Source organism: Panthera tigris, chromosome D2 (assembly GCF_018350195.1).
Source record: "Panthera tigris isolate Pti1 chromosome D2, P.tigris_Pti1_mat1.1, whole genome shotgun sequence".
Lineage (NCBI taxonomy): Eukaryota > Metazoa > Chordata > Mammalia > Carnivora > Felidae > Panthera > Panthera tigris.
This window is the reverse complement of record NC_056670.1, coordinates 23926777-23939487: the sequence shown is the minus strand read 5'-3', so window position 1 is coordinate 23939487 and position 12711 is coordinate 23926777. Positions and strand designations below refer to the sequence as shown.

General features: G+C 41.9%; 1 protein-coding gene across 1 annotated transcript; it reads right to left on the bottom strand.

The window, feature by feature from the left end:
- Positions 1–447: 447 nt before the first annotated feature.
- ADO (2-aminoethanethiol dioxygenase) lies at positions 448–2825 on the bottom strand. The gene has a single exon (XM_042960191.1). It carries the CDS (start codon positions 2699–2701, stop codon positions 1889–1891), a length of 813 nt encoding a protein of 270 aa, XP_042816125.1. The 5' UTR covers positions 2702–2825; the 3' UTR covers positions 448–1888.
- Between the last annotated feature and the right edge of the window lie 9886 nt (positions 2826–12711).

Below are 12711 nucleotides of genomic sequence, written 5' to 3'. Positions count from 1 at the left end.
CATTTTTCTAAGAAAATCATCATTTGCATATCTAGGATTTAGTTTTAAATTGAATGGCATTATGAACTGCTTCAAACTGCCCCAAGGCATATTAAACTATAGCATCATGTGAAGCCACCATAAAACGTTAGCAACCTTGGAGGAAAGGCTTGGCATTATGCCTGTTTCAGGTTTTACAAGGGTGGCATTTCACATGGAATAAGCGTCTTTTTTGTTTAAAAAAAAAAATCAAGAATTTGCTTTCTTAATCTATTTAAAAAATTGGGAACAAATATTCCTTCACTCTGGGCCACAGTAACCCAGTATGCATAAAGAGGCAAAGGCACATACTGTCTCTCCAGTGTCAACACTTTCCACCAATAGCAAGTCTCCCTTTATTACATACAGACCTTAGAACTCGATTGCCATTTGGGCAAGTCAATCAAGAGGGCTTAGACAACAGCTGGGCAGATTTTAATGTGTTTATTTCTACAGTTTGTTTTTATTAAAAGTGTTGTGAAAAAGGAATCCTATAAATAGTAAAAAGAGGGAAACAATAGTGCTCCATAGCCTGAAGCAAATGGTGTAAATACATTTGTAAACAAGGTAAAGTTGCTGAGCTTACCGAAAGGACAAAAATAAAACTAGTTACAGATAGCACAACTGTTTAAGAGGTTGGTTAGTGTTTTGTCCCTCGTTCTGGTGCCCTAAAATGGCCAGCAGTATAGGTAATTCTCTATTCTGTAGCCTTGATCATGTGTGCCTTCTCTCTTCCTATAGAAACCACACCAGATGAGGCAAGCTCTGGCTCACTACTGTTGGGAGAACACTGCCATCAAAACCACACAGCTGGAACCAGCAGCCTTCTGGAACATTTGAGCTCCTGAGAATTTGAAACAGTCATCAACATTTTTCTCTATTTTTGCAGGAAAATACTGGAAGTAAACAGGGGCATGGAATTCAACAACTGGCTAGAAGTGTTTTACATTCAGTTGTTTGGAAGCATGGCGATTCAGCTCCTTTGAATCTTCTGGTTAGAAAACCCAGAATTAACCTATCACCTCTTAAAGCTCACGAAGACCCTCCCCCCAAAATGAAAAGTCATTTGAAGGTAATATAGTTTTTGCATTAAAGGTGAATCTGCAACAAGAAATCTGCTTAACTCCCAGATCTGGAGACTCAAGGGGACAATAAGCTCTAAGTGATCATCTGTCACTGAGATATGCAGGCGCTGGATTTCTTGGTAGATGCTGCCAGAGTAAACCAGATGTGGCTACCGGGCAAGAGGAGGAAAGAAAACAAATCTTGTCCTCTACATGCATAGTTATGCTTTGGGGGTGATACTCCAACTCTGGAAAAATGATCTAATTTTCACTTTACATAGTAGCTCATCTTGTTAAACCTAGTTTTTACCAGTGACTTGAACTAAAAACAATTCAAACCACTGGGTCATGCAATCAATAAATTAGAATTATAACAATAAGGAGTAAAAGGGACATAGGTGGAAAACAAATCCTATTTACCCGGGGTAGGGGGTGTGGGGGCTTTTAGTGTATTTTGTATAGTATAAAGAACAGAGAAAAGACTATTTTCATTATGGCTTTAGGATGGAAGCGCTTCAGATAGTCCCCTGCCCCCCTTTCCCCCAAACCAAAACCCCAATGGCAGTGACAGAGCCAGGAAACAACCTAGTCTACTAGCCTTCCCCGCCCCTTAACCCGACCCCGCGGCTGCACTCCAGTCGCCAGTGCTTCCCACGGCTCCGGAGAAAGCAGCTACAGCCCATTCCAGTAGATCCAAAGCCCAGGCCTGCGGGTAGGGAGAGAGCCCTTATGGTGGGTCGCGGGTAGCCAGGCCCAGATGTGAACAGGGCACGTCTTCGCCCCACGGCAACCGGGCGCTGGCGGCTTCAAGGGAAGACCTTGGGACCTGGATAGGGCTCCCCCTCGCACCAGAAGTCATCGGCTTGAGGGGTCTCCAGGAGCCACACCTCTCGGGGCAGGTCGCAGGCCGAGCCGGAGAGCTCCTTGTCCCTGACAGGCTCCAGCACCCGGTAATAGTGGCAGTCCCGGCCATCGTCCGGGTCATAGGGCGGGGCCAGAATGTCCAGGAAGGCGGCGGGCCCGTCCACAGCGTCGATCTGGTGCAGGTTGTCCTGGTGTGGGGTGAGGACGCAGGGGCCGCTGGCCTCGGTGTACTCGGCCCTCGAGCGCAGCACGCCCAGCCGCACGGCGTCCCGCTCCCGGGCTTTCAGCGGCGGCTCGAACTGCTGCTCTGGCGGCGGGGCCCGTGGCCGCTGCCCGCCGCCCGCCTCCAGCTTGTCCATGCAGCTGATGCGCACGGTGCCGTAGAGCACCTTGAGCATGCCGTGCATGCCCGGGTGGTCATGAAGCGGAATGGACGTGCCGCTCTTGAGCAGGAACACGCCGAGGCTGAAGCCGTCGGTTTCGTAGATGTGCATATAGGTGACCGGTGGTAGGTTGGGCGGCAACGGCTGCACCGTGGCCTTGCGCGGGGCGATGTTCAGGTCCTCCGCGCGGACTTGGGTCAGCAGGTTCTTCAGCTTGCTCAGGTTCTCCGGGAAGCCCTGAGGCATAGGAGCCTCGGAGCCCGGCGCCGCGCCGTGGTCGGAAGCGCTGCGGCAGCCCCCGCTGCCCCGGAAGGTGAGACACGCCTGGCGGGCGATCCGTTGGATCAGGGAGGCCATGTTGTCTCGGGGCATGCTCGGCTGATCCTCTGCGTGTCGAGGCTGGCCCCCGCCGCCCCCTGCTTTCCTCCGCCCCTTGCGGTCTCCGGTGGCCGCCACGGCTGCCAGCAGCCCGGGGCGAAGCGAGGGGCCCCGCAACTACCGGTCTTACGGGCGCGCGGCACCGCTGCCGCCAACCTCAGCAGCCTCGCGCCCGCAACGGCCCGGCGCACCCGCCCCGCGCCTCCGGCGAGCGCGCACGCGCACGACCCACGCGCCGCACTCACGCCAGAGGAGCAGGTACCGGCCGCGCGGACGGTGTAAGGCTTTGCGTTACGCCCGACGTTCCATTCAAGCAGCCCACACCTACGACGGTGGCCGGGCGCGCTGGCCGCCTTACAGAGCGTGCTGGGACTTGTAGTCCGATATTACGGATGAGCGCTGACCGTTTCCTTTGCCAGCTGGAAAAGGAAGGATTGGATTTGTTTCTTATAAAGAGCCTTTCTTTAACTGTTTCAAGGTATTTGCTTGTTTGAGAAGAAGGTGAATTGGGACGCAAGAGAAGTAGCCAGTTAACTACAACTCCCGGCATCCTCAGCAGGCCGGAGTGGCGCACTTCCGGCAGCTGCCCTGAGGCGTGGTGGAGGCTCTTGGCCATCGCTAGGAACGGGGCAAGAGGGTCGTTAACCTTTCTGGCGCCGGTCGGCCTGTTCAGCCAGCCAGGGTCGCTCTTCTCTGGCGCCTACCTTTGGGAAGGAGGCTGTTGAGTTAACTTCATGTCTTCCTGGCCACCTAGGCAGCACAGGCTACCCACGGGGATTACGGGACAGCACTTTCGTAATTTTCCAAGTTTCTTGGGAGATGAGAGGGTCGAGGCCGTCCCTAGCGATCAGGATTCCTCTGCACAGCCGTCCCCAGCTGTTGTTTGCATCAGGGTGTGGTGACGCTGCTCTTCCGGTTAAAGAGCCGGATAGTTTTGCTGGGATTCGAGAGGCCATTTGCTGTGGCCAAGGATTGTGTATACTAAAGGTTATTAAACCATGGTTTGCCTGAGAAGCACCTGGTTGTAAGGGGGAGGTAGGGAGGAGCTTAAAAAAAATACAAATTATTGGTTGTCATGTAGAAACTGATTCACTAGATGATTCTAGGGCATCTTATGAGAAACAATGGTGTGCGAGAACGAGGCACGCTCTCGATCATCACCTTACCCTGAGTTTAAAATCCTTTTGGGCTTCCAAAGCTAAACATGAGTTTTTTGCTCATTTTGTAATTATAGTGGTTCCATAAATCCTCTCCAGCTAAAAAAGGCATGCTTTTTTAGTGGGCTGTGTAACCTATCTAATGAACACTTGATATATGCGAGGCACTCTGTTTGCATTATCTAATGAATATTATACTATTTAATCCTCATAGCAACTCTTAAAAGATGGGCTCTGTTATTAATCCCAGTTTGCAGATGAGCGAATAAGTTGCTCAAGGATAGTAATCAGCAGGGCCTAATCAGTAGTGAAGAAAAAAGTACAGTTTTACACACACACACACACACACACACACACAAAGTTTGAGTTGGTATTAAAAGCACTAAATGTGGAGTTAGGAAATTGTTTTTTCCAACCTATTGTGCTAATAACAAGTTGTATGTTTTAGGCGGATCGTACCCTTTCGGTCCTCAATTTATTTACTTGTAAAATGTTGGGGTTAGGAGAACAGTCTTTCTGAACACTAGTTACTCATCAGAAGCCCCTGGGAGCTTTATAAAAATAAAGATTTGGAGGTCATACCCCAGAGATTGTGATACAGAAGAACTCGTGTGAAGCCTAGATTTTTTTTTTTTTAAAGATGCTATGCAAGTGATTCTTAATTTTCAGCCCAGTTTGAGAATCACTGCTAGATCTGTAAATTCTGAAGCAGTTCTTAATATTTGGTGATTTTGATTAAGACAGTGATTATTTGCTTTGGAAAGGACTCCTAATATTTGCTTTTCAGATTGCCATGCCATTGTTAAGGTATTTAAATTGTACTGTCAAAGTTCATCATGTAATGAAATCCCATGCAGTCTTTTTCTAAATTTTCTTTTAATACTTATTTTTGAGAGACCTAGACAGAGCGCGAGTGGGGGAGGGGCAGAGAGCGAGGGAGACAGAATCAGAAGCAGGCTCCAGGCTCTGAGCTGTCAGCACAGAGCTCCATGCAGGACTCAAACCCACAGACTGTGAGATCATGACCTGAGCTGAAGTCAGATGTTTAACTGACTAAGCCACCCAGTCTTTTTCTAAAGTGAGGAATATTTAATTTAAGAGAAAGAATCCCTGTCTTTATTTACAAATCTGGATTTTTATTTACTGGTTTTGCTTTTATTAAGATATAATTAGTGGGAGGTATAGATAGACTCGATAGAACTCAGACTTGAGTAACACATAGATGTATTTGATTTTCAAATCTATCACTTCTTGATAGTTACCTATACTTATTTAACTGAAACTCATCTATAAAATGGGATAATAAGAGACATGTGTAGAAATGTCATAATAGCATATGGAACATAGTAGCTATCCTATAATAGTAGCTATTATTATGGTTTTTAAATGGTTAAAAGCAATTTAAAAAGTAGTTAACACCAATGAATTTAAATAATACTCAGCAAATATTGAGATGGAATTTGACTTGAGAATCAATTTCAAGGTAGAGATAAAAACTCTTTATTGGTTAAACCATTTACCTGGTGATGCCATCCTTCAGGTCCTTGCTATTATTGTTTGGCGAAAGAGTTGAAAATTTTCAAAGACTGGTTGTATCAGAATAACTTGGGGACATTTGTTGCAAGTGCAGATTCCTAGATCCTGTCTATACCTACTGAATCTGAATCTTTTGCATATTAAAAGTTTTAATAACTACTGAGTGTCCACAGGATATATAGTACTTTTTTTAGGCCACAGACAGGCTATCTCCATAATTCCTTTTGATGCTGTCCTTAAGAGCTGCACTAATGGATGAGGTCAATCCTAAGAGCTTTTGCCTTTAAGAAGCACTTCACTTGACCTTCTGCACCACTGCCAGTAGCATTGGGTGAGTAGGTTTCTGTTACCATTAATGTTCTTTTTTATGCTCGTTGTTCTGTTTTCCTTTGTGTTGGAGCAAGCAAAATGAAGATCAAAAGAAAGTCAAAAAAGGGAACAAAGGAGAAGTGACAGTGAACAAGTGATAGAAATACAAGACAGACACAAGATTTTGGAAAAGTTTGGGATGGACAGAATCTATCATTTGATAGATTCTGGATACCAGGCATCGTGCTAGGTTTTGGGGTTTCAGCAAGGAATATCTGCTTTCGCAAGGAATTTACCTGTGTGTGTGTGTGTGTGTATTTTGGGGTGGAGGTCGTTACCCAGTATAAATCAGTGAGCAGCATAATTTCAGACAGAGATAAAACTTATGAAGAAAAAACAGGATGATAGGATGGTGTGATATTTGTGTGTGTGTATGATGTGTTACTTTAAACTGGGTTGTCAGGGGTGATCAGAAGGTAACGTTTGAGCTGCTCCTGAATATTAAGGAGTCAGCTATGGAACAATGTGGGGTCAGAACATTTCAAGACCAGGAAACAGCCTTAAGGTTGTTAACCAGGGTATAGGATATTATGACTTTGACTCATTGGGAAGGAGCTTGGTATAACTGGGGACAAGAATGAAGGGCTATGAGATTCCTGCAGGGAGATGAAGTTGGGGAGGTAGGCAAGGGCCATATTTTATAGGCCTTCTAGGACATGGTTAGGGGGTTATGGGAATTGAGGCCCATGATGGGGAGGTGGATTTTGTCACAAGTAAATACAGTGAGCTTTTGGAGAGCTTTGGTCAGGATAATGACTTATCTGTTTTACATTTCTGAGAGACTGGTGGGGGAAGTGTGTAACAGCAAAGAAACCTTGATTGGAGGCCGTAATCCAGAGGAAAGACAAGAACTAGTGTAAAGATTGGGAATCTGTTGTGTAGGTGGATCTGACAGGGCTTGCTGATGAACTGTTGCTTTGATGACCTATTTCTTAAAGTGTATTCTCTCCACATTTTTTTTTCATGAGTTCACAGCGATGTAGTGATGGGTGAGACTGACAAAACTTAAATCTCACCTCTTGTCCACATTTAACTATTAAATTTAGGAATGGGCAAGGCACACAGAAGCATGAGTAAAGCTGAATTTCTTTTTAAATAGTTAGTCAATTAACCAGGAAGCAAGAAGAACTGGAAAAACCCCCAAATACACCCCCCCCCCAACCACACACACCCCTCTTAACTCCACAGTTCTCTGATCTCTTCATTCTTTGGGAATAGGCTTGTATTTTATCTTTTCCCCTGGCCTTCCTCTTCATGAGGACTTATTTTCCTTAATTCATGAGATAGATTACATTCTGATTTTTTTTTTCCCTCAAATCCTTCCTCAGGATTCATTTTGTCCATCTTATTTTGGTCATACTAGGGCCCGGTCAAAAGAGTACCAAAGTGTTGACATTCTCAAATGCTCAGAGTTCCTAGCCTGCAGTTGTTTGTTTGTTTAAAGGCAGGCAGGAAGGTTTCTTTAGCTCTTGCCACCTTATTCCTAGATCTGTCTTCTATGTTAGTATAGAACATGGTAACTAAATTGGTAAAAAATTTTTCCTACTTTTAGACTAACTTACTCATGCTTAATTATATTTGAATATTTGGGGTTTATATTGTGGTTTTCCTTTCAGTTCTTAGAAAATGTTAGCACGTATCTCTCATCTATTATCATGAATGTCAGGTTATAAAAAAAAATACTTTTGAAGGCAGAAGAGCTGATTCTAGTCAGGGCTTTCCTACTAACTAGCTGTGTGTTATTGAGCAAGTCACTTGTCCTCACTAGATCCTAGTTTCTTAGTGGTTCTGGGATATGATCTCTAAGATTCCTTCCAGCATCTCATTGGCTCATCATCGATGATGGAGACAATTATAAGGACAATTCAGACAAAACCATGTATTTTGTTTTACTTATCTAAAATTATTGCACCATAACTCTCTTGGCTCTTTCCATCTCCACTAACATCTTAAAAGTAACTGCTCCACTCTACTCTGATTTAACTTTGTGTGGTTATCTGAAATCAAATCATTTGTATGTATGGGCTGTTCAGTTAAATATGCTAAGCTCAGGAATTTTTAGTGTTCAGGTTAGACTTTTGGTGTGCACATGGCACCAAAAAATTGCAGGGGTTGTGTTGTGTGATATAAGGTATAGGACATTGTTTTCTAACTGTGTGATTTCTATAGACCACTGCATGTAGCACTGAGATGGAGAAGGACTTAAAACTGGTTCATCTTTTTTCTTCCTTGCCAATGTCTTATTTCAGGCAAGGGGAGGCAAGGGAGAAAGAAGTTAAAAATTAGGAGCATGCAGAGAGAAGGTAGAGGGGGAGAAAAAGGTGTGGCTTTTGCAATAAAAGAGAATGAATGAGGAGAAGCTTTTGCTCTGCTCAGTCTGAAGCACTGCCAAAGGCCAGGTATTACTATTTTTGGAGGTGATTTAAGAGAACACTCCCCTACCAATTTCATATTAGAGAGGTTTTCCTCTTCTTCTTGAAGGAGTGCAATTATGAGAATCAAAATAGTTCTGAACTGTAAATTAAATCCAAACACCTTTTACCTCTCTTAATTAACTTTTCCCCCCAATTTCATGCTTTTTGTTTTTCTTTCCCTTTTTCCCCCTCTAAGAAGACATCAGCTGTCTCCACCTCCTCCGCTTCCCCATCTGTCCTTTTCCTCTTGGCTGAAAGAAAGATTTTTACTTTATATTTATTTTAATTAATGGATTTGAATCACAAGTGGTGAAACAGTTGATGTTCATCTTCAAGAGGCAGTAAAAAGGAAAATCATCTTCTCTAACTTGGCAGAAAAGAACTGTATGTTCATTGCTGCTGCCTGCCTGAGAAGTGACTGTGGAAGGGGAAGGGGAAGATGGTTCCAGAGTTCTGTGTTGGTGCAGGGAACAGATATCATGTCCCAGGATCAAGAGAAATGAAGATGGGAAAAACTCTTTAGAATGAAATGGTACTTTCTTGGGAAATGTCTTTCTCAAAGGATGCATAGTAAATATTGCTTGATGGTTTATGGTCCCACCAATTGGGGATCAAATTCCCTAGGAACAAAACACATCCTAGGGCATTTGACTGATTTGAAATAAATAGGTATAGTATTATACATTTCCTTGGATGAGTGAAATGCTATACAGCCTTCTTTTAAAAAGCTACTCAACAAATAAACAAACACCAAAAACCTTGTCCAACTAGATGCTCTATTCAGTATTTTAGAGAAAGCATGAAAAGTGACAGTATAATTTGAAAGTGGAATAGCGGAATCAAGGAAGAAAGCATACCTGAGAGGATACCAGTTCTTTTCCTGGTTCTAGCAACCCATTGTGTGACTTTGGATAAGTCATTTCACTTCTTGGCACCTCGTTTCTCTTATTTATAAAGCGAAGAATTTAGTTCCCATGGTTTACCGCTTTCCTTCTAGCTTAAAAAAAAAAAAACCTATGAATTTTAAAAATTATAATTATATGACAATAAGTAATATAATTTCATACTGTGAAATACTGCAGAGCACCACAAAAGACACTTTGAAAATGTATTTTTAAAAGCAACTTGTGAAAAGAACACTTAGTAACATGCATACAATGATATCGACTTCTCCTTTGTACCTGTGTTGTCTCTACCTAAAGCAGATTATATAGACATTTCTTGAATATAAATCATTGAATAAAATGAACAAGACTCTTGCTTAAATAATACTTACCATTGTTATTAAGTTTCCACAGTATTTTTTAAGGAAAAACTTAAAAAAAAATTCTAAACATAAATTATGCACCAAGAGTACCATGTATTGCTATTGGGAAAAGCAAAACACTCCTTGAGTTAACTGCACATTTCCACAGGACCTGCTGAGGTAATTGACAACCAACATCATAGCGGGCGAAATTCCTCTAAGGCAGCAGAACTTTAGTTTAATTAGATAATTAGCCCTGGTCAGCCTATAATGAATGCACAAGCAATTAGCAATGAATTTGAGCTGCTAAAACCTATTTTTCCTCTTTTGTGTTTCTTCCCTTTCATTAACAACTCTTAACTACTGAACAATTTATATCTTCACACTAACAATCAACTTTATTATCATCAAACTCTTTGTAAGCGATAAAGCAATGAGACCTGACTGTTGGTTGCACAACATTAAGTGATTATGTTAAGTAATGCCGTTTATTTCCCTAGCCATCCCACTGCTGTATTATGTCAAACAAATAGGGTTTTTGAAAGCAGTGCACACTTCTTGATTTTGATGATTGCTTTATTTGTCAAATCCAAGCAACTAGTAAGAGATGTACTGCAATTTGGAGTTCTTTCTTAGTGGCTTTGAGCAGACTTGAATGAAAGGAAACAGTTCCATAAATCTACCTACAACAAGACCGTCAAAAAAGACCCCCCTGCTTTTTTTTAGTAGCTTGGAGATTCTTCTGTTTGGAAGCCCTTGCAAGTGCTTGAGATGCATTTCAGTAAGTGAACGTCCTTACTTGGCCATCTTTTCCTATTTGGGAACAGTTTTCAATCTCATGAATGACAGAAGGAACCATCATGGTTTTTCCTCACATGGGGGGAATGGCAGAAAAAGGAAGAAGTGAGGGGAGTGATAAAGTTAGGAGAGAGTGTTTTCCAACGTGGAAAAGCAGAAGTTACCAAAGTGCGCAGGTGCTAAGAATTAATGATACTAAAGTATAAATATTAAGACATTTGGGGTGCTCTGGTTTGGTGCATATGAACTGAAACATCCATTACATTTCAACCAGAAATGGGTTTTGAAAATTGGACATTAAACATTTCTATGGGCAGATTATACATTTACAAAGAGATATCCTTTGCCACATCAGAAACCATTTTGATTCTATTCGAGTTTATGGAATCCTTAATATACAGAATGTTCTTATAAACATTGCTGTTCTACTTATTAATAATTTAACAAGATTTAGGGGATTAAATTCAGTGTTAAAAAATTAGTGAGCTAACCATTTGAATAAATATATTGCTTACTTTTAAGCAGAACTAAAAATGTATAAACAGCAATTTTCTTGTGATTGGAATAGGAGCATTGGCTTATAATTTCTTATCTTGAGACTTCCCATCTGGTCGGTCTTGGAAATAATTTTTTTCTTTCTTTCCCCAGCAATAACTAGCAATTAGAGTTTCAGAAATGCCAATTTTAATCAAAACTCTTATTTCCAAAATAGAAAAACTTACATGAACTATATAAAGCCTCTTCATTTTATTCAATTGACTGTTTTGAAAAAGTAATTTAAATAATTCGGAGCCAGAATTAAGATGTTACAGAAATGTTAAGAAAATAGTCTTTCCAAATTATGGTCATTTTTACTCTTACCATGGTATAGTAATTTCACCGGCATTAATGTTTACACCCTCCAGATAGCAACTGTGTAGCAGCTAGTTCATATGAAGCAGGTTTTCTCAACTTTAGCACTATTGACGTTTTGGATTGGCTAATTCATTGTTGTGGGGGTTGTCCTGTGCAACATCCTGGCCTCTACCCTCTAGATGACAGTAGCACCAACTGTCCCCCATTTCCCTCCACTCTGGGATAACAGTAAATATCTCCAGATGTTGACTAGTCCCCAGGCTAGGGAGCAAAGTCACTCCAGGTTGATAATCAATGATGTAGAATAAGACCGTGGCAATTTCTTCCTGTACAAGTATTAAAACATGAAAAAAAAAATAAAGTGTGTTGAATTTGAACATCTGGATAGTGTTTAGTAAGTGAAGTGTTAGTAGAGATAAAACAAATGAGCCTTGCTGATCTTCCAGTTTGGAGTGATTTTGGGGGCACTGAAAGAATATTCTTGCTCCCAAATTCTACTTGAATTTTCCAAATGGCCTGCTATAATATTGGAAGTTGGCACTCTTATTTGCTCCTTCTATTAAAATGTAAATATTCCTAAAAGGATCATTTTTTACATTAAAACTGAAACTTTAGTTTTCAGCTAAAAACTAGCATGTTTTAACGTATATCTACCTACCTTTTTCTTTATGAAAAGGTCCTTCAGGAAGAGAACCCTGAAGAAAATTTCCTCAGGAATTGAGAGCTGGTAGGTGTATGGGAAGCAAGCACCACGTCTGGGAAAAGGAAGGATGAAAGGGAGGTGGGAAGCACTAAAAAGATCCTTTAGACCACATTTTTAATGGGTCACCCTCAGTTGCTCTTGCCTTGTTTCAGTTTGTTTTTTCTACTACTCCCTGTATCTTTAAATCCCTGCCCCCCCCTCCTTTTTACATTAATCTAAAAAATTTTTTTAAGTTTGTTTGTTTTTGAGAGAGAGAAAGAGAGCATGGGCGAGTGCATGCCTGAGCATGAGGGGGTGGGGGAGAATCCCAAGCAGACCTCGAGCTGCCAGTGTAGAGCTCTACTTGCAGCTCAAACTCATGAACTGTGAGATCATGACCTGAGCCTAAATCCAGAGTGGATGCTTAACCTACTGAGCCACCCAGGTGTAGTACCGTCCCCCCCACCCCAAACTTTTTATACTGCAGCAAAGTCTGTAGTAGATTGTATGGTAGTTGTTTTTTAATGTACTTTCTTTGCCACTTTGTGTTGGGTATCCCAAGTTAATTTTGAAAAGTTAGGAATAAATGAAATCTAAAAGTCGACAGAAGGATTGACTACATTATCTAGCATCTAAACCTATCATCCATGCTGATAGAGGAGATCTGAGCCAGGTGAAGCCTGTTTTCTTCCATTGTTGTCAAACACATCAGTGACTAGTAGTTTCAGGCCTATAAGGTGGCTGCCTGGACCTTCTAGCACCACTCAGTGGAGACCATAATGGATGGCCCTGCTTGTACAGTTCACAACCTCTCATAAGTACGTGTTCAGGCTGATATTCAGCTAGAAAAAAACAAAAACAAAAACCAAAAAAACCCAAAAAACAAAACAAGCAAAACTCTCTAATGATTAAAATAACTCTCCATTTAAAGGAGCTTTCTAAAACAT